General features: G+C 45.2%; 1 protein-coding gene across 4 annotated transcripts; it reads right to left on the minus strand.

Moving 5' to 3' along the window:
- Positions 1-490: 490 nt before the first annotated feature.
- kdm5a (lysine demethylase 5A) lies at positions 491-21,595 on the minus strand. Of its 4 annotated transcripts, none has more exons than XM_075471343.1 (27): positions 20,496-21,595; positions 19,808-19,885; positions 18,544-18,666; positions 18,275-18,445; positions 16,654-16,833; positions 16,464-16,542; positions 16,281-16,372; positions 16,020-16,178; positions 15,709-15,828; positions 14,958-15,116; positions 14,617-14,798; positions 14,371-14,533; positions 13,029-13,148; positions 12,751-12,945; positions 12,490-12,671; positions 12,210-12,334; positions 11,969-12,119; positions 11,731-11,848; positions 10,870-11,046; positions 9,646-9,824; positions 7,377-7,695; positions 5,438-5,998; positions 5,191-5,349; positions 3,511-3,787; positions 3,192-3,412; positions 2,072-2,545; positions 491-1,275 (listed from the first exon to the last, which is right to left on the minus strand). In XM_075471343.1, the coding sequence occupies exons 1-27, from the start codon at positions 20,640-20,642 to the stop codon at positions 991-993; spliced, it is 5,196 nt and encodes a 1,731-aa protein (XP_075327458.1). In that variant the 5' UTR covers positions 20,643-21,595; the 3' UTR covers positions 491-990. The 4 variants fall into 4 exon arrangements, with proteins under 4 accessions (XP_075327458.1, XP_075327457.1, XP_075327456.1 ...); XM_075471342.1 differs by having other exon boundaries at positions 11,731-11,851; XM_075471341.1 differs by having other exon boundaries at positions 16,654-16,848.
- Positions 21,596-22,159: the final 564 nt, after the last annotated feature.

Below are 22,159 nucleotides of genomic sequence, written 5' to 3' on the forward strand. Positions count from 1 at the left end.
TATATGGATGCATCGTGACCCCCCGCGAGTGCACTTTTTTAAACCGCCTATTCAGAGGCGAGCCACTCAGACAGAGGCTGGAGCAGCTGAAGTCGGTTCACACCGGATCAGACTCGGCCGAGTTAGGACTGGACATCAGTGCAACCCGCAGGCTCCGCCCACAACCCAGAGATCCCTTCTGTTTCTGTGGCAGAACTCAGAAAGCATTTGTCCAGCAGAGAAGACAGTCCTGATGATTGAAAAACAGCAAAAAACAGCAAAAAGCACACTCATAATTCACCGTTCGTCTGCAGAACGGAGCTCCAACTCGTGCCGCTGCGTCTCCTGGGAGGCACGGGCTTAACCTACAACCTGCAAAGAATGGCCAGAAGTCATTTCAGGAGTCACAGAACAGGCTCAGATGTCCTCCGTGACAGAAGCAGCAGTTTCTAAACATGAAAATTAACTTTAAAGTGGATGTACTCAAAGAAAAAAACAAGTGCAATTATCAACCATTTGACTAGGAATAGTTTATTAAAGGTGAGAAAACAACGAAAAAAAAAAAAAGCCACAATCCATTTGTTTAATTGCTTAAAAGCTATATACATTATAAATAAATCCACTACATTACAACCATTGTTTCCCCTAGTCTTAAGTCCTACATATTGAGATGTTACTGTCGGAGGGAAGCAGTTCATGGGACCGGGAACATGTTGGTCTGATTGCACTGAACACAACAGCTTGAGGAGGTGGGTGTTTATTTGCCCGCGGGTCCGCAGACCAGAGCCACTAACTGTTCAGGAAATAGCTGGTGGGTGAGTTTAGACCTAGAACTGCTGCCGGGGCGCAGGGGGAGTTTTTTCTTTGTGCTTTACAGACTGACAGTTACAGCAGCACTCACGAGTCGTCTCTTTCCTCCGACATTCAGCCAGAGCGACCCTGTAACAGCAGCCTGGACAACGGGTTCTGGGTTCTGGGTCAGGCGCTCAGTCTCGTCGCCCGTTTTCAGCGCTAACTGCCCGGCTGAGGCTCTGGCGGCTGGTGTGCGGGGATCAGGTGGGACGCGGAGGACCACGGGACCGCCGCCGCCAACGAGGGCACGGTCTGCACCACGCTGGACAGCACCACGACGCTCTCCTCCACCGCCTCCTCCTCCACCATGACGACGCCGCCGCCGGCCTTCCGGGAGCAGTCCACGCAGATGTAGTCCTCGTTCTCGGCCATTTCGCAGGTCACGCCCACGCAGACCTGGTGGAACCACTCGTCGCAGCCGCCGTCGCACTGCACCCAGTCCACCTGGAAAACACAACCCACACATCTGGAATGAGTTTTTAAAATCAGATTTTCATACGTTTGAATGAGTTTACAGCAGAAACTTCACAGTTTCAGTGACTCAACACCCGAGCTGCAGGCCTGCAGACTCCTCGGCTCTGATTCGCTGCCCGGCGGACACACCGGGGGGACCGACACTGGCCACTGGTTAACTCGCTGGAAAGCTGTCAGAGCCGGGTCCATAATGCATCGCATAAGCACGGCCTGTTAATACGTTATGTGTAACTCTCTTTAAGGTGTTCCAGTGCTGTTATCAGCTGTTGATATTGAATAAAGTTACATGGGATGTTCATTTTGGGAGATGTTCGTGATTAACTCTCCCCTGAGCAAACCTGGAATGCAGGTCGAACACGGTTCTGAGCCGGATTACTTTGTTGTATCATATGGACCGAGCAGAGGAGGTTTTTCAATAGCCACATTATGTGTTTCACAATCTCAGTTTATGTGCCGGTACCCAATTTGTCGGCATGGCAACGGGAGACCTCAGCAACACGGCGCCAACCTTGCCAACGACATTGCACTGCTGCCATGCGTATTATTAGAAAATGCAAAAAGAATATCGAAGCCCAGCTTCGGTTTTGATAAAGATGCACAGTCACTCCTCAGAGTTTCTGTTACTCGCTAACCCGCAGCCGCGTCTAACAATCATCTATGTTTCCTTGTTGTGTCACTTTAATGGGAACACATGTCTGTATCCAAGGCGATGGGAGTCAGAGGAGCGTTCTGAGGGCAGCATCAGGGCAACAAACCGTGTCCTTACCTTGTCTTTGCACGGCCTCTGGCAGTTCTTCGCAGCACACACTGCGTTCTCGTCGTTGGAGTCCTCGGCGCCCGACCAGTCGTATTTGGAGGGAATGTCCAGGATCTTCTTCTCTTTCCTCTTCTCCACTCCCTCCCTGATGGCCTCGGCCTTGGCGGCGGCCTTCTCCTTCCTCTTCCGCTCCTTCTCCTCCTTGGCCAGCCGTTTGGCCAGCTGCTTCATCTCCCTATTCTTCTCCAGGTTGAGTTTGAGCTTCTTCTTCTTGGCTTTGCCGCCCAGGCCCAGTTCCAGGCCGACCCTTTTCAGCTCTTTGGACTTGGACGGTCGGATTTCTCCCATCGCCGCAGCCCCCCCGACGGCGGCGGCGGCCATCAGCATCTGGTGGTGCTCGGCTCGCTCCAACTTCCGTTTCCTCTTCTTCTCTGAATCTTTAAGTTTGATTTTCAGGGGCTTCTCCATCAGGGAGTTGTCAGGCTGCAGAAAAGGTTCAGAAGATCAAATCAAGGCAAGGCAATTTTATTTATAGAGCACAATTCGTACACAAGGTGCTTTACAGCTACATAAAATCACAAGAAGGCAATAAAATCATTAAAAAGAAATAAAAAATAAAATGTAAAAAACCCATTATAAACAAATAATCATTAATTAATTAAATTAAAAGTGAAGAGTGCAGATAAAATACTTTCAGGTGTCATATGCACAGCTAAATAGAACTGTTTCCAGCCTGGATTTAAACATTGTCAGAGTTGAGGCCTGTCTCACATCTTCTGGAAGAAAAACAAAAATGATAGCTTCCATTTTAATGCTGAAGACAGGTTTAACGTGGGTAATTAGATCAGCAGAATGATAAATTCACACATCGCTGACCAGCATTCATACTCGTAGAGATTTTTCTTTATTCGTATATTTATATTTTATTCATTTCAACTTCACAATGTGCAATATTATTTATACTAGGGCTTTTTCTCTTTTTTTTTTAATTTCTCTTTTTTTAATTTCTTGTTCATGTCTGTTGTTGCTGCTGTGGCAAGTGAATTTCCCCATTGTGGGATAAATAAAGTACAATCTAATCTAATTCCCAGCTGTCGCAATTATGTTGCGCAATCAGCGACCTTCTTACCTCCATGACCTGCAAGAATCTCTCCTCAGAGGGAGGGTGCGTGGCCTGCAGGATCCTCCAGATGTGCTGGGTCTCGTCCAGGGACACCTCCAGCAGGTCTCCCAGCATCATCAGCTCCTCCAGCTGGGCCTTGGCCTGCGGGGACAGCTCCAGCACCGGCGGCTCCAGGCTCCGAGGTACCAGAGGGGTCTTCCTGGGCTGCTTTCTGGGTGTGCCCAGGTCTGACACGGAAACATTTGTGATTATCGACATGTTTCTCTCTGAGAAAACAAGGAAATTAAAGTCGCTCAAAGAGAAAACAAAGCGAAGGTGAACTCACTCTGCACGCAGGACTTGGAGGCCGACGAGTAGGCGTGTTCGGCACAGAACGACGGAGTGGCGGCCGGCCACATGTGGCTGACCACCTCCTCGGACTTGACGGGAATCTCCTCGTCACAGAACAGGTAGGGTTTCACCTCACCCGGGTCCTTCATGTCGTAACCGTAAGTCTCCCGGATGTCCTCGTCCGAGTCCGTCTCCTCGTCGTCGTAGTCGACAGACTGGCGTGGCGACGCGGCTCGGCTGAAACCAGACTGCTGGAACGTCTGGATGTGGCCCTAAGGAACACAAAGCTGGAGTCTTCAGGCTCTCACGCCTTTTCTAAAATCTCATTTGAGTACTTTTCAAGCATTTCCAGCAGTGTTCAACCACAAATACTTCAAAAGTGCACACATACTTAATATGTTGTTGTTGTGCTATAAAGAACTATAGCTATGCTTTGGGTTAGCATCTAAAGAAAGGTGAGAAATAAACAAAAAAACACAAGTTTTGCTGCCAATAAAAGGTATTAAAGGGCTAAAATGAAACAAATAGCTTAAATCTGGATTAATTCCTAATTAAAAATGTAAAGTTTATCAACTCTTTCTGAATAAAATACACACAAATCCACAACTCAGATCCCAATCCAGCCACACCTGCAGACCCAGAGGCGAAGTGAAAGAAATTTACTCATCTTAAAATCTAATTATTCATTAATTAGTGGTTAATTAACAGTTTTAAGGAGTTTAAGACAAACAAAAAAAATACGAGAGATTTCAAGGATTAACAGCCCCGGAACAGACCCTGCACATCTTTGGGAAATAAGACCAACACACTCCTGCAGCTCCCTGCATTTATTTAACCCTCATACCTGATTTAAAACAACTTAATTTCTGAAAAGGAAATATTTTTGAAAATACTGGCACCTAAAGGCTTAAAATTTGGGCTAAAAAGTTCAAATTGGCATCTAAGGGGTTAATTTTTTTTAAAATAATTGAAAACTTGGTAGTTATGATCAGAACTGAAGTGGAATTAAAAGATTTATGAAAAAAAAGTGGAAAAAAATATTAATATATGATGTTTTTAGGTCGTTTTCAGAAATTAAGGTCTTTTTTGTTTGTTTTTTAAACAGACATAGCAAAAAAATTAAAAATCCCTAAAAATCAATGTTGTTGTTGATCATTGACATATCCCCGCTCAACAATTCCACTTTGCATTCTATATATTGAAAATATAGCAGTTTTTGTGAGGTTTTTTTTTACAGAAATTGGCGTTTACATCATATAAACCAGTATTTAAAGGGTTACATTTTTGAAAATAATTAAAAACTTGGTAGTTAAAATCAGAACTGAAGTGGAATAAAAGATTTATGAAAAAAAAAGTGGAAAAATATTAATATATGATGTTTATAAGTAGTTTTAAAAAGGGGACAAAAATGTCCCTTTTTAGAAATTAAGGAGTTTTTTTTCTACACAATGAAAAATTGCATTGTATATGATGTGTGTTTGAAATTCGAAAAAATAGTCAATGTTCCAGTGTGACATTAGAGGAGAAAGTACACCCCAAGTGGACAAAAATGTCCCCCATCAGGGATTAGGGTTAAGGTTAAGTGCCTTTCGGAGCTACTTCTGCACCTCAGGACAGTTTGTCACATCAAAACAGGCGTTAGAGCAAAGATATTAAGGGTGAGCGTCTGTGCTACCTGCAGGTCGGGGTTGGCGGCAGCTTTCTGCAGCTCAGCATTGATGATCTTCTCCGTCTTCTCCCGGGCCGCCTGCTCCACCATGCGCTGGCTCAGCACCGACAGCTTTGCCAGGGCCGAGGACAGCTCGTCTGTAGCCAGAGACTGGCGCGCTCGATCCTGGTGGGACAGTCGGATCGGTGTGAGGAGAAATCAAAAGAAAAGCTTACAGATTTCAGCGCCGGTGGGGGATGGGGGGCTGTCGTACCTGCCAGCTCATGGCCCGCTCCGTCAAACACTGCAGCGCTTCTCCTTCCGGCAGACGCACCGGCAGCTTCTGCAGCGAGACCAGCAGCGACAGGATGGTCTCCAGCCGCGGCCTCCTCGACCGCTGGCACAGCGGACACAGGAACTTAGAGTCTTTGCTGTTGCTCTGCCAACCCACGCCGACTTTCTTCTGGGTTCCCGTCTTGGGCAAAGGGACGCAGGCTCCGTGGAACCAGTCCTTGCACAGCTCGCACTGCAGCATGAAGCCGCTGGCCGTCTTTCGACAAAGGCAAAACTTGACCTCCTCGATGCGGTCCGCCATGGCCATCTTGGCTAAATTGGCCGCACGGAGCGAGTGGATGGCCTCCACCTCTTTCTGCTCTTTGGTTTTGAAGGCAGCCACCACAGTGGAGGGGTCCCGCACCTCCTCCAGGCTCTCGTCCAGGTCGCTCAGCGCGTCGGGGTCGAAGCCTCCCCGCTCCTTTTCCATCAGCTCCTTGACGCGCTTCCGCTTGCTCTTGCTGTTGCCGTATATTCCGATGTCCACGCGAGGACTGAGGACCTGGGAGAAGAGGGGAAAGGCGTCACTAAACAACCCCGGAATCAGAACTAGGGGTAGGTATTGGCAAAGAAGGCACGATTCGATTCGAATCACGATTCACATGCCACGATGCGATACTACCACGATGCATCACGATACTTGAATTATTGCGATGCATTGCGATATTTTCACTGAACATACTTAAAAAAAATATATATACAGCCATTACCAGTGGCTGACTGCCTGTGTATGATCTGTCTTCAATTGATACATAACTCAAAGCAAATCAATTCATAACTGCATTTATTGAAACAACTTTTGGAGGTATTGCCATTAAAACAAATATTACTGGACACACTCATCACAAAAAGTGCATAGGCTTTATAAAACTTAAAGGGATAATCCGGAGTAAAATGCACTTTAGATCAATTTACGGGATGTTGGGAGTACATACGTTGAGTTGACATCAAAATCATGTCATTCGGATGTGTTTTGAGAATTTTGATTTGACCGTTTTTAGCCAAAAGTCGTTAGCCTGGAAGTGAGAGGGGCATATCGTATCGTCGCTACAAAACGCTATTTTTATACCTCTTCTACAGCTCCAAACAACATAACACTTACGTGGTAAGTGGGGAGGTTTGAAAAAAAAAGACACCTTATTTCCTTATTGTGAATATCTGTCGAATATCCAATATCAAGCCAACTTCACCACGGTCTGTAGCGGCAGCTGCAGCAGCAACATTTCCGGAAAGGTACTGGCTTGATTAAATTCATTCTGGACTCTATATCCGACCACATGAAGACCTCGGGACACTTCGGTTTGGCTTTAGGGACCCTCTACTCACTACCACGTAAGTGTTATGTTGTTTGGAGCTGTAGAAGAGGTATAAAAATAGCGTTTTGTAGCGGTGACATGATATTCCCCTCTCACTTCCAGGCTAACGACTTTTGGCTAAAAACGGTCAAATCGAAATTCTCAAAACACATCCGAATGACATGATTTTGATGTCAACTCAACGTATGTACTCCCAACATCCCGTAAATTGATCTAAAGTGCATTTTACTCCAGATTATCCCTTTAAAATAACAAAATAGGGATGATCAGTACAGACAAAAAAAAGTGCATAGGCTTTATAAAACTATATACTAATAAATATTGCAAACATCCCTTGCAGCGAAATGCATCAATTGCATGTGTCCTATCATTAAAGGCATAAAAAGCCCCCCCCCCAAAAAAAAATAAATAAATAAATAAATAAATAAATAAATCGATACTTGGCGTCAAGAATCAATGCAGTAGATCGCGAAAATTAGAATCGCGATGCATCGTCATGACGATTATTTTGCACACCCCTAATCAGAACCCGTCTGAGGCAAAGCAACAAAACAATCGGCCCACCTGCAGCAGGGTGTATGTGGAGTTCTTCTTAAGGAAGGTGCGAGCAGTGCGGTCCCTCCAGGCTCGGGCTGCAGCCACCTGAGACTCCACCTGGGCCAGCGGATCCAGTCGGACGGGGATGGAGCGACCCCTGGCCAGCAGGCTCTCCAGCTGTTCCAGGTACGCGTAGCTGCTCCCGCTCTGGATGGCCTCCACCTTTGCGGTCCACTCCTTGGCCTTTTGGAGAGCTTCTCGCAGGGCCAAGATATTCGGCAGATACGCTGGGATGTTCCTTGCCTCGAGCACAATGCTCTCCAGGGTCACCATGCTGTGGCGAGGCCTGGGTTCACAAGAGGACAGATAAGCAGGGGATGAGCGTGCTCAGCGAGGAGGACGGGCTGCAGAGTTTAAGTTCATTCACTGAAACCGAGGAAACTAGATATAACAGGTAAAATGTAGCATCGGTTTTAGCTTCGTCTCTCCACCATGTTGTTGTTGTGCAGCTCACATCATCTGGGGTCCGATTCACAAAGCAGGTTCAACAAACTCTGAGTCTGTTCCTGAACACTGAGATAGAAAACTCTGAGTTTTCGGTTCCAGAAACGCTGATTACGGCGAGTTTCAACACGTTTTTAGAAATAAGTGAAACAGTTTAAATGTAGTCCTTTGCAATCACAATAATATTACAGTGGAAACTGCTTGAATGGTATTCCATTCGTTTATTTCATTTAGGTGCAATCCCGCAGGGGAGAACCGCACTTGGCAGCAGTTTAAGATGAAATATAAAAACATTGTTCAAACAGGTGAGACCTCAGCATGGAGGTACCTCATTTTGATCATGTTTTACACTGTAAAATAAATATTAAGTGGCCATTTCACTTGTTTTATCCCCAACATAATGCTGTTTTCACACACATAAACTATGTATTCTCATCGATATCATGTTCCGTTAAATAATTAAGCCTATTTAAACTAACACAGACTTCTACTCAGCCAACAGAAAGAAAGCAGATGCCCGTAAAACGGGTGGTGGGCCAGCACCGCCACCTCTAACGGGAGGCCAGTGGCTGAGGGAATCCACCCCCAAGACACAAGTGCCTTTATAAAATATAATAGGCTTTATATATATATATATCTTTTTTTAAACCTATTCATACAAATATTTATTTGTCTTTCATGTCTTTTTTTTCTTTTGTCCTAACAAAATTCTGATGGTGCCGCTCAAAAAGAGAATGTCTGTAAATGCTAAAACTTCAATGCTCGTCATTAACTCTGCTGGATGAATGAATGAGGAAATCAAATGGCGTGTGTGGCTGAAAGAGGGCGGAGACAGAGAGAAACTCGAGGTTTCTTGAGTAAAACCTGGTCCCGATCAGGCTAGGTTCATAGAGTCTGTTACTACGGTAACTGACCGAGAGGTTAAGTTACCTCTCTCTGTGAAAAAGGCTAGAGTTACGCCTGTAGCCTATTATAATAATAATAATAATTAGGTACTGAGCAGCATTGTAAATACTGTTTATTGTATTATTGTATATATTGAGATTTTCCTTTACCTTATTTTTATTCATCCTGACTTATAATTTTTCTTTTTTTCTGTAACAAGGGCACTGCAAAAAAGGAATTTCCCGCGAGGGATTAATAAAGTAATTCTGATTCTGATTTCTCTGGTTTGAGTTACCTCCCTTTGTTTCCCTCATTTCAGGGTTAATAAACTCAGAGTTTTCACTAAACCTGCTTTGTGAAACGGACCTCTGGCCTTTTAGTTGGAAGGACACACAGCAGGAAAACAGCAGCCAAATAAGGAAAAGACGACAATTAAATTAAACCCAATTCTCCTCGGAGCAATGTGAGGATCCCATGTGGCACAAAGCTCAGATAAAACCAGCTGAAAAACTGTAAAGAAAAAGATTTGTGAAAGCACAAAGCTGCTGTTTGATAACAGAAGTCAGAATAAGGATCGTTTGTTTGAAATCATCCATGAATGAATGGATGAACCCTCTGTGACATCAACCATTCATGTGTGAACTTTGAAGACTTTGGCCTAAAGCGACCACATTTGTCTCGAGGCTGGAGCTGGTGAGCGATCCTCGAAAGTTTCCTTGAGGATTTTTAATCGATTCAATTATTTTTAGAGGGACCACCAGAGGGAGCTAATCTAGACGTAGTAAGACCGGCACTTTAAGGCACTTCCTCACCGGCCTCACGTCTAACGGGGGATTACTTCATCCATCATTCATGCATCTCTGAATGAAAGGCAGCCGGTGGCAGCACTTTGACCTAACAGCCTTACCTGGCCTGCAGGCAAGCGCGGGCCTTATCCTCCCATCTCTCTGAGACGGTGAGGACCTCCTGCAGCTCGGCCATGGCCTTCTCCACGGCGTGGTGCGGGGCCAGACCCACCCCAGCATCTATCAGCCTCTTCATCAGCTCCAGAGTGACGCGGTGAGGCTCGGCCAGGGTGACACGCACCTGAGAAGAAGAAGCGAGGCGACCGATTCAGCTGTTTTTTACTACTTAAAGCGAGACACGGCAGGCAAAAACAGGGATTTTTCATTTCATGAAGGGGTCAATTTTGAGATTTTGGGCCAGTCTACTCCTTCAATATGTGTACTTTCAACCTGCTATAAAGAAAACGTTGATAACATAAATTAAAATGTTTATTTTATTACTTTTTGTTTACTCGCGGCAGTACTTTTCGCCTTGTATTCTTTACTAATAAGATTATTTTATTCAATATTAGTATTACTAAGAGCCTGAGCATTTATTCTCTTTTTGAGCAATTGTTTCCAATACAAATGTATTAAATTCCTCTATTTAAATCTTTAAATGCCGTTTTCTCAAAATCAGTTTTTTGTATTTTTCCGGTATCAATATCTCAGCCTATGGAGCACCTACTAACACCAAACTTTCCAGTTATACACTTAGCAGTATTCTGAAGATATTTACAGAAGGATTTGTTGATAAATCATTCCTGGCCTAATTTATGTGACATTATAATCAAAAAATATGGCGAAAATCAATGTTTTTTAGGTAATGGACAGTATATTTTGATTTCCTAGGAAATGAAAGCAGATATCCTGAAATCCCTCTGTAATTTTCTTTTCATTCTGTGTGTAAACAAAATGAAAAGAAAATTTTGCACCTGGCTTTATCATGTGTTCAGATCTATCTTCCGGAAATATATGCAAATGTGTGCATATTTAATGAGATAATGCCTAATTTGCATAATTAAACATACAAATTTCTAAAACTTGTAATACATTTTTTTTTCATACTTGTATAAGTAATCAACTGAAGAAGTTTCATGGTGATATCTATTATTTTACAATATTACCCTATTCACCTGGAGTGTCTCGCCTTAAAGCAAAGTAGAAACCTCCATATGACTCATATCATGACAGCATTAATGTGCCTTTGTGCCGTGGCTAAGCCTTTAAGCTGCATGCTGTTACAGTGACGATAAAACAGCTGGTAGAAAGTTATCAAACATGATAAACACGCATCAGAGGCTAACCTCGTCGAGCCAGCGCGCCTGCTGGAGCTGCTGTTTGAGTCGGGGCAGCTCCGGCAGCTCCACATCCAGGCCGCTGCCCAGGTCCAACAGCGCCTGAAGCTTGGAGGAGTCGGGCATCTCGTCCGAAAGCGCCACCTGGGCTCGCTCATGGAAGTCCTCCACGTTCTCCAGTAACTCCTGAAGACGCGTGGGAAGTAAAGGAGGTGGAGGAAACACCAGGAGCAGAGGGTTAGTACAGCAGAATTACCGGATAATTCAATCATATATATTTCTGTTTCTGGTGTCGGATCCTTTAAAGGGATAGTTCGCCTCTTTTGACATGAAGCTGTATGACATCCCATATCAGCAACATCATTTATGAACATCTTCTTACCCCCTGCTGCGTCCTGTGAGCAGAGTTCCAGCCTCGTTTTGGTGTTGATGAAGGTAGTCCGGCTAGTTGGCTGGGGTTTAAAAACCTAGCCTAGCGATAGCTGCACCTGTTACGCTGTTTGCTGCTCGGTCTGCACAGCAGGCAGTGATACGAAGGGAGAGAAAATAGGGCCAAGAGATTGTGAGGTCTGACTTTTTCCTGGAGAACCATTTTGTGATGCAAATGTATTACTCTGTTGAACGCATATTGTTCTGAGAAGCAAAACGCTTTATTTTTTAAACCCCAGCCAACTAGCCGGACTACCTTCACCAACACCAAAACGAGGCTGGAACTCTGCTCACAGGACGCAGCAGGGGGTAAGAAGATGTTCAGAAATGATGTTGCTGATATGGGATGTCATACAGCTTCATGTCAAAAGAGGCAAACTGTCCCTTTAAAGGAGGGAAGTTTGGCTGAGTGGGACTGGAGCCGGGTCAGACGGGACTCACTTTGACTTGTCGCGCCTGGCTGATGATGCAAGGCAGCTTGTAGAGCTGATTCACGAAGGCTTTGAGCTCGTCCACGGTCAGTTTCGTGCGATTACGACTGCTCTCAGAACGGAGGCGGCTGCTGGAGACACGTGCGGACAACAGCCTCAGTTAGTAACCAATAAAAAAAATGCTAAAATCCCCCCACTCAGTGCGTCTGTGCCGGGTTAAACGACAGGTTTTAAGCGTGGGAACAGACCTGTGCCTCTGCTTGCGGCTGAGCAGCAGCTGGGCAACGGAGGAGCACGTCTCCGCCTCTTTGACCATCTCCCTCAGGCGATGGAACAAAGCATTCTCAGGATACTTCCTGTCCTCTGCGTCCTCCAGCAAAACCTTGAGCTCAATGAGATCTGCGAGTTGGAGACGAAGAAAGGGAGACGCCTAACTAGAGGAAAACCTCAACGAACACAAGAGGTAGACGGCACAAAGATGCTTTTTACCTTTCTTATTTTTCTGGTCTGCTGCCAAGGCCTCTGTGACCCTTTTCGCCCAGGTGTCATAGGACTGCGCCCGCGTCTTCACGCCATACAGCATGGAGGGAAACTCCTCCAGATCGTAGCGATACCTGAAATTACGATGCAAAGAGAATATGATTTACTTTAGGAGAGAGAAAGTAAAACCAGGCCTGGAAGGCACCGACTGAAGTATCGATTTTCAACCGCTGCAAAAATGCACGTTTTTAGCCATGTTTACGTGTTCGGCATCAAAAGAAAATCTCACCGAAGACACTTGTCGCCGAGGGGACATTCGCAGAGATCTGTTGCGTGGTGGAGACAAACCAGCCGGTCGGGGCTGCAGGAGCAGGTCAGAGCAGACAGGAAACAGGTCGTCTTGCACTTGTAACACTGGCGCTCGTCATCTGGAACGAGTTCAAAGACTTCCTGCGCCGAGGACAGCACCCCCTGCACGTGAGGGAAAAAGAGAAATCTTATTAATCTAATCTTTAAACCAGACTTTCAACGTAAAGAAGAAGAAATTCACCAGTTCTTGGACAGCTTGTCTGAGTCTCGTCTCCTCCTCTATCATCTCTCCCATCTCCTTGAAGACGGCGGCGGCCAGCTCGACGTCCAGGCTCTCCGGGTCGGCGGCCATCTTGCACAACAGCTCCTCGTGGGAGAAGACGCAGTAGCGGTGGAGTCGCCGGTAATGGGCGACACACTGGCGGCCCATTGGCAGCTGAGAGACGGGCGTGGGACAATTAACACCGAAAAACGCATTCAAAGTCGTGCGTGGAAACGGAATTTTGCTTCTTTTCTCACCCAGTCAGCGGTGCAGAAGTTGACGGCTTCGGCGAAGTTGTAGCCCTGGTTGAAGCCGCTGTGGTAGGCCCTGGGGAAGGTCACCACAAACTCCCCAGCACACTGATTGGTCCTGTACACCTGAGGGGAGAAACACACCAAAGACGTGTGATTAACGCGGACAACATTTGTATTTGATCAAATCGAACACGGAGCCTCGGCTCTGGTTACAGCAGATACTCACTGCGCGTCTCGCACTCGCATAGTAGCTTATAACAATATGGTAACAATAACAATACATTTTTTTCAAATAACACACAGCGAATACTGCACAGTATTTGTATTAAGTATTAATTAAGGCTTAATGGTGTTTCCTAAAGGGGGGACTGTTAAACCTGGCAACGCAGCCCGCTTAAACCATCGTCACACTTGACAGCAGAGCATGCTAGCTCCTTTAGCCAGCGCGAGATGCAGGCAAAATGGATCGGTTTTTAACTAAAAAAGGGCAAAAACCTGACATTTTCCATCAGATTAGAATCCGGCAAATTTAAGAATTACTGGAAAAATTGGTTGGACTTTGTTTCACCATTGAGGTCAGATTTTGCTGAATAAAACCCTGGGGACAGGAGGAACCCTTACATAGCTACAGATTGTATATAGTTAATTTGCAGGGAAATTTAAATGAGAAGATGGGAAAATTAGGAGACAGGTTGGAAGAACAAACAGTAAATGCCAGGAATTGAAAGTGTTCGGGCAGGTTGAAGTACATAAAGGAAAGAAAGGTTATTATGCTTCAATACAGATACAGAATGTGGGCACAATAGTTTGTTGAATACGGGAAGGATATTGTGAAAAATGTGGAATTGTGGTTGTTCACCTGTATGGAAAACAAAAACTCAATAAAAATTTTGAAAATTAAACAAATTTTTTTTAAAAAGGGCAAAAACCAGCACAAAAAACTAACGAAAATCAGGATGAAGACGCCAGAGAGGAGACGAGCAGGCAAACGTCAGGTGTACCGCGAGATGCTGGCACAATGGATCGGTTTTTAATTAAAAAGGGCAAAAACCAGCACAAAAACCATGCTCATCCTGAATGTCTCACTATGATTACAACAACAAACTACAAATACAACATGAAGAAAGTCGAGCACATGCACGCCAGCTTCCACTCATCCCAGTATTAAGGTAAATGTGGTCTGAATTGAAAATGTATTGGCTGTGTTGTTTCTTTTTTATATGTAGAAATGCATATTTGCAAAAGGGGACTTTAGTATGTTGTGGTAAAAGTGGCTCTTCCCTTGATTTTGCTCTGCTAACGTGGCTCTTGTGAAAAAAATAGTGAGTATCTCTGGGTTACATACGGGGACGCCGTGCTCCATGAGGACGTTGGGATTCATGATGGTGACCAGCTGGTGCAGGAGGTCCGGCTGGGAGTCAAACAGCTCTGGAGCGAGCTTTTTCATGACGGCTTCCAGTTTCTCCGCCGCCGAGGCCGGCACCCCGTACCACGTCTTGGGTTCACCCCTGCAAAACACGGCAGGCTGAATGACTCCAGGGTCGAGGAGCACGAGGTGTCGCACCTAAATGCGTGGCCTGTGCTTTCTCACCAGTGCAGGAAGTTGATGGAGTAGCTCCAGTGGTCCTCGATGTGCCAGCAGAAAGAGGAGAAACACATGCCCACATAGAGCCAGGGCACCTTCATCCCCGATATGTCCACGTTGATGTGGGTGAGCACGGACTGCTCCAGCACTGGCATGTTGTTCAGGTTCCAGCCTGAATTAGCGTATTCCTGACGGGAAAGAAAGGATTTTATATGATGTATAAAAGTGTAAGCTGGGCTTATAATTAAGCTAAAATTGGAGCCATGAATGCATCAAATGTGACACATTCAAAAATATTAAACCTTTATCCATGAGAAAGGCAGAAGATTAAGGTAAAAGCCGCTCACCTCTTCATCTCCCAGAAGCCTCCTCTTGCCGTCCCTGAGAGGAAACCCGCTGCCCACGTCCTTGGAGCTGATGTCGGCTCCGTACTCTACGATGACATCCTCCTCGATGCTGCTGACCAGGCGCCAGAACTCCTTCTCCACCAGCTCTGTGGGAACCATCTGAGGGCACAAGGTAGATGTCATGAAATCCTGTTTATCAACACTAAAAAAAGGGCCTGTGATCACATTTATGGCGCTTTTCCACTCGCTCGCCACGGCTCGGTTTGGTTGTGTTTCCATTATAAACGGGTATACTTCGTGCCTCCTGGACGTGGGCGGGGTCGTAACACGGCTGCGCGTGTTGCTGCTCACCCTGCGGCTTTTTGTCGCACAGAAGGCAAGAGAAGAGAGCCAGAGAAGACTCCTGGCCGCCAGACAAAACAGTATTGAAAAGTACCGGAGAGTTTTGTTACGAGCTTCAAAAAGACGACGTTTGGAGGTAAGCTAACGGTTGCTAACGCTAGCTTTTATTATCCACATTATGACGCTTCCAGTGACGACACTCATCGCCCAATCAGTGGAAGGCAGTCGGCTGACATCACGTTTTAGTAACGCTTCGGCCCGCTTGGAACCAGGGCTGAGGTGGTACGGAAAATCGTCCCGGTTGCACGTACGGCGTGCTAGTGGCAACACGCAATAGCGCGCCGAGCCGAGCCGAAGCGAGCTGGTGGAAAAGCGCCATTAGATTGCTCTCTAAATTAATTCTGCTTACATGAACGGGCATGTTGAAATAGTCCGATTTGAAGTGGTCGGCCATCTCTCCAAAGGTCTGCAGCGTGTACTCCCTCACGGCCTGCTCGAAGCCAAAGGCCTCCCTGGGTTTACTGCACTCCTGTGAGACGCCAAACAAAAAAAAACATCACGAACACATCAAATGCTCATTAGGATGTGAAAATGAAGCATTTAGGGGGGGAAAAAAGAACTAAAACAGAATTCCTGGGTTATTTTAACCACATCAGAGCAGATATTTTATTAAGATCTTGTGTACTTTATCATAATAATCCCAAACAGGTTTCCTGGTACCTCAGCGACACACTTGGGGCAACGCCAGTCGCCCTTGGGCACGTCCTGCAGAGGCGGGATCAGGCAGAAGGTGTGGTAGCTGTCGTCGCAGCCGTCGCACAGCAGGAGCCGGTCCTCTTCATCTCCCCGTCCACACATCAGGCAGAGGTACAGATCGATCTGGGGGGGGGGTGTCCGAGCCACAGAAGATACAGATTCTCAACAGACGCAACAAAAAAGGAACTGGAGTTTAAATCCCAAATGCAATTAAATGGCTCTCACAAAGTTGACCTCCAGGGTCTCCTTCCGTGGTCGCATTTTGATGGCGAAGGCCTGGGCCTTGAGGTGGCGCTGCTTCTTATTGAATCCATCGTCTGAGTGAAAGGGGGACAGAGCGCCGACGTTGGTGACACTGTTGATCTGATGTTCGGGATCTGCCACGTTTAAAAAAAGGAAGCCACTTACCGGCCGACACGATCTCCAAACCAACCATCTTGGGACTTGTTCCGAAGAGTTTGAGGCCTTTTGGATCATTATTTTCCCTCTAGAGAAACACAGCAGCACACGGTCAAAAAGTTCAGATGGCCTCCAGTCAGCATCACCTTCGGATGTTCTGGTCTGTGTGGCTGAAACAAATAGTTGTTCTGCCTTTTACCTCTGGCTTTATGCGCCTGGAGCGCCTCTCGGGAAGCAGCCGGTCTTTGGTTTGTGTCGGATCGCCCTCCCGGTCTTTCTCCTCCTCCTCGTCTTGCTCCTCTTCATCCATTGCTTCCTCGCCAACTCCCTCGTCAACGTCTTCCCCATCATTTTCATCATCATAGAGCCGTTGGAGGCCCTGATTGAGACAAAACTGAATGAAATGACTCTTCTAGTTCCAAATTTACAGTCGTCTTTCAGTTATGATTTAACAACGTGTGTTATATGAATACTAGGGCTGGGCGAGTTAACTTGTTATTATCGCGTTAACGCATCGATTATTTAACGCTGATAAATATCTTATCAAGCATTAACGCATGTTTTTATTTTTTAGAAAATTAAAAAAAAACTAAATTTGGGGGGGCTTTTGTGCCTTTATTGGATAGGTAAGTTCAGATAGACAGGAAGCAGGGGACAAAGAGAGGGGGAACGACATGCAGCACAGGGCTGTCCGATACGGGACTCGAACCGGGGACAGAATCAGCTTATTGGCCAGGTTTGAGTAAAAAAAACAAGGAATTTGACTCCGGTTAAACTTCACTCTCAAAATACAACAATCAACAATAACATAAAAGAATAAAATTAGAAATATAAATAAGCTGCGGCGAGGACTATAGCCTCTGTACATGGGGCACCTGCTCAACCCACTACGCCACGGACCCCCCCTGTTTTATTATTTATTTTATTATTGTAAAAGTCTGTTGCTCACAGGCTTTTATTCTGTAAAAGTCTGTTGCTCACAGGCTTTTATTCTGTAAAAGTCTGTTGCTCACAGGCTTTTATTATTGTAAAAGTCTGTTGCTCACAGGCTTTTATTTTGTAAAAGTCTGTTGCTCACAGGCTTTTATTCTGTAAAAGTCTGCTGCTGTCTGCTGTGGAACAGGAAAACAAAGTAATCGGCGGATCCACCAAACATGGAGAAGGGTACGGAACTTTTACTCGGCCATTTTCATTTTAAAGTTCTTCCAGACGGCGGAGTGGACAGAACCAAAGTCATCTGTAAACTCTGCCAAGTTGAATTGTCTTCTCAGCGTAGTAGTTCCAGTCTAAAATATCACTTAAAGGCAAAACACACAACTGATAGCAGCAAGTCATTCAAGGAAACAGACAGTGGAGCGAGGCTTCTACATAAAAACTACAGAAAGATGCTGATGTTAAAAGTGTGTTTGCACAACAAATGTTATGGCACTTTCATTCATATGGCAGCACATTTAAAATAAAGCTAAATGCTAAAAGCTATACGCTACTTTTGGATTCATTTTGGGATTCTGCGTACAAATGCGATTAATCGTGATTATTCAGGGAAATCCTGTGATTAATTAGATTAAACATTTGAATCGTTGCCCAGCCCTAATGAATACCAAAGGTGCAAGACAGCTGCATTCCTGATCCAGTGTGCAACAATGTAATAAATGTCGTTGGGAATGCTTGAACTCCCAGAGCGGCTGACCAACAACACTGCATTCCTGTGCCAAATGATCACAAAACCCCACCGAAGTCCAGCAAAAACAAGAGATGATGGCCTGAAAACAACTCTTTAGCAGCACAGGTGCCGGTAAAGAGCAGCGAGCACCACTCACAGTTAGCGTGGCTCCGGACTGGAAGAGCTCGTAGGGGTAAAGGATCCTCTCGTAGTGCGAGCGCAGGAGAGAACCGGTGCCTTTGCCCGGTGGGAAGCCCATTCTGCCCGACACTTTGGACCAGATCTTCTCTTTACACACCGTCTCAAAGCCGCCTTCGGATGAGACGATCTGAAACGCAACATGAGAGACACCCGGACTTTCAGAACCAGTAAATCCAGTAAAGATCAAGGTTATATAACAAGTCATCACAACGGGGGAGGTTTCACCTTGCTGAGCTGATAGAGGTCCAAAATCTTTCTCTCCACATGGGGGAACCGAATCTTGGATCCCTGCAGCTCCCAGAACTTTGCGATTTGATCCAGGAAGTTGAGTTTAACTCGAGTGAGAGCCTGAACGGGCAGGAAAGAGAGGACGGATGAATAAAAACAGGAACTCAATGTTTCCCTGCAATGCTACTTCTGAATAGTTGCACATTTATGCAAAACCAATGTTTTAAAGTCACGTGAAAAGCTGAGAAAAAAATGGTTCTATTGCTGTCGCCAGATTTTACAGAGAAGCTCCAGGTGGGTAATTCACACATAGCGCTGACACCAGATTAACGGGCAGCAGTGCACGTGAGAAAGGGGCTATACGACATGACTACCAGGACCCTGCTTTTTAAAGACGTGATAAATAAGAACATTTACGGGACACCAAGTTCCATCTTTTTATAAAAACTATACAATGTAAATGTAATTTAATACAGCAGAATTCCAGATAATTCATTCATATATATTTCTGTTTCTGATGTCAGATGCTTTAAAGGGACAGTTCGCCTCTTTTGACATGAAGCTGTATGACATCCCATATTAGCAACATCATCGCTTGGCCCTATTTTCTCTCCCTTCATATCACTGCCTGCTGTGCAGACCGAGCAGTCCCCTGCTTCCGAGCAGCAAACAGCGTAACAGGCGCGGCTGTCGGCAGGCGGCAGCAGGCAGTGATACGAAGGGAGAGAAAATAGGGCCAAGCGAGTGTGAGGTCTGACTTTTTCCTGGAGAACCATTTTGTGATGCAAATGTATTACTCTGTTGAACGCATATTGTTTTGAGAAGCAAAACGCTTTATTTTTTAAACCCCAGCCAACTAGCCGGACTAACGAGGCTGGAACTCTGCTCACAGGACACAGCAGGGGGTAAGAAATTGTTCATAAACGATGTTGCTGATATGGGATGTCATACAGCTTCATGTCAAAAGAGGCGAACTGTCCCTTTAATGTGGCAGCCCATTCGTACTATGTGTCCGCTCCATTTTGCTGCCACCTGTGGGCGCTCTCATGAATAGAATACGCGGGAGATTGTGTTGCTGGTCCTTTAGCTTTGCTCTGATGTGAAAAAGAAAGATGTCAAAGTGGACACAGGTCTGCTGTGATGGTTAGCTCCAGCTAACTTAAACCAGTGAGCATGTGAGTAATACATTCGGTCATCTCCAAGCCCCGAACCGCCCTCACCCATCGATGATGTTAGGGTGGCGTTTTAGTGGAAAACTCACCTCAAGTTCATTCAGTCTTTGCACTCTTGGAGTGAAGCGAAAGTTGCGAACATCGCAGGCGAATGGAGGCTGCCAGTCCTGCCAGACAGGAAAAACCAAACATTATCTCATCACGCAACTATTTAAATAACCACAACAATTTAAATAATGACGATCCATGTTAAAAAAATAAAACCAAATCTGTGTTTTTTTTTTTAAACTTTCAACAATGCAGCAGCCTATAAAATCCCTCTTTTTGGACACACTGTTCAGAAAGCATGATCATGCCTTCTGGCCACAAAGCATGTCACTGATTGCTTGTGTTTCTTAAAAAAATGAGCAACATGTCACCATTTACTGTGACAGGAGCTGCGGGCCTACATGTGGCCCAATGTTGCTCCATCGCAGCTATCAAGGTCTCCTCATTGGGATAGGCCAGCCGTCAGGAAAACAAAAACAAAGCATTAGTGACTCCAATTGTTGACTTTATCCCTCCGCCCCCCCCTTTAAAAACCTAAAACTATGACCATAAACTAAGAGAAAGCATTCAGGAACGCAACATTTATCAAAATGCGTCCAGCCCGGTGTGATTAAATTAAGCTTTACTTGACCTTAATGGCAACTAGTCATGTCGCTTGTCTTTGAATCCACGGAGGCCCAAAGTAAAGCAAAGCAAGGCTGCACAGTTTCCTGGTTTGAAAATGTTTACCTGGGGAGGTCGGATCTTGCAGATGCCGCTTTTCTCCGCAATGGGTCGGATTTTGTTGATAAATCCTAAAGGATCCGAGAATTCCTCCCAACTCGGCTCAAACACCGGGCACTCAGGAGGGGGCACGAACTCGGCGAAGGCAGACATGTCGGAGTGGTTCCAAGTTAATCAGTCCTTACGAATGATGCCCAAAAAAAAATGTCAATAGTCCATGATTTTTTTTTTTAAAAGTAGTTGTCTTCTTGGGGAAGTTCCTCCGCGTCCATGTTGATCACAGAAATATATTTCACTTCAGTGCATCATTTTTGTAAACAGCAAACAGGCCTGGCTTGGCCCGGGAGTGTCCACAACACCCCTAACCCTACCTGGGACGCAGGGCAGGGTTATTTCCATATGTCACCATTCCTTCCTTCACAAAAACCCAGCCCTGCTGAATTGCACTTTGGCCGAAATGCCCAATATAGTCCTGAAAGAATCTGGAAATAAGTTTGTCAACATAAAAGCAAAAACTCTCCGGCGACTAGCTGTGTTATGTAACGCAAGCTGGCGTTGTTGTCGTTACGTCTCAGTACCTGAGAAGTGCATGATTCCTTCCTGATGATCCATTTCCCCAAAGTTATCACCGCTTGGCCTCGGTCCTTCGGATAGCCCTAATAATGGACATTAGCTAACGTAATCATTCCTCAAATAATATCCAGTCTTTGCTTCCACTTCCGAGAGTGCCACTCAAACTGGATCCCAGCAAAGGGGGAGGCTAAAGAGCAAGCTCACATTGTTGACTGACGTCTTCACTCCACACATCAACCCCCATTCATTTTAACACAGTGTAAAACTAGCGTAAAGCTAATTACGCTAAGCTAAAAATCAGCTTAGCTGCCGCTACGCAACGTAGCTAACATTGTCGTAAACACGATAAAAAAATCGCTTAACCAAAGATAGTTTGCTGCGGTTGGAATATGTTGAATACAATCACGCAGAAAAAGACAACAAAGCTGTTTGTTTAGTTTTAGCAGAGATGACTTTTCGTATCATTTGACGTCGTCTGCTGTAGCCACATTAAGCTAACATGCTAACCGAGACTAGCAAGGAGGGGAAAATCCTTTGTGGTGCGTTTAGGAAAACTCGGAAAGACGTAGTTTCGTTTATCGTCGGTTTCATAAATGCGCGTGATGGCAATAAAATTGAGCTGCTCACATATGTGCTCAAATTATCAAAAATAAACAACCAAATAAGATTAGAAAGCAACCATAGAGTGGTGCCAGACACATCAGAGGAGTTAAACACAAATTGGACTGGCGTGGTTTGTGTTTATTGTGTCTCATTCAGAGCAGGTGACTTGTTTCCTTACAGGTGGAACCTGAGGAACGTCTACACCCAGTGGCGATTCTAGAGTCTGTGGGGGCCCCAAGCAAAAAAAAATCCTAGGGGGCCCTACCAACCAGTGTTCGTCTCCAAAACATCTGACACCTGAGCGAAAAATGTATGAAATAAAACCTCTTTTTATTCCAAAAATGAAAAACATTGTTATTTTTAAAATATACATGTAAAGAATAAATAAATAACTAAAAAAAGACTATGTTGTCTACGTTGGCACTTGATATTCGCCTGTTGCTATTTATCTACCGGGTGTAGCTGGCCATCCAATAATAATTGTGTTCATTTAA

This window comes from Odontesthes bonariensis, chromosome 8 (genome assembly GCF_027942865.1).
Source record: "Odontesthes bonariensis isolate fOdoBon6 chromosome 8, fOdoBon6.hap1, whole genome shotgun sequence".
In the NCBI taxonomy this organism is placed as follows: Eukaryota; Metazoa; Chordata; class Actinopteri; order Atheriniformes; family Atherinopsidae; genus Odontesthes; species Odontesthes bonariensis.

Bases quoted from the DNA above. Each gene is read 5' to 3' on its own strand.
- kdm5a (XM_075471340.1), bottom strand. From the start codon at position 20,642: ATGTCTGCCTTCGCCGAGTTCGTGCCCCCTCCTGAGTGCCCGGTGTTT. The intron at 16,373-16,463 runs GTAAGTGGCTTC...CCTTTCACTCAG, and splicing joins TTTGGAGATCGTGTCGGCCG to ACGATGGATTCAATAAGAAG. The intron at 7,696-9,645 runs GTAAGGCTGTTA...TTGTGAACCCAG, and splicing joins CGCGCTTGCCTGCAGGCCAG to GCCTCGCCACAGCATGGTGA.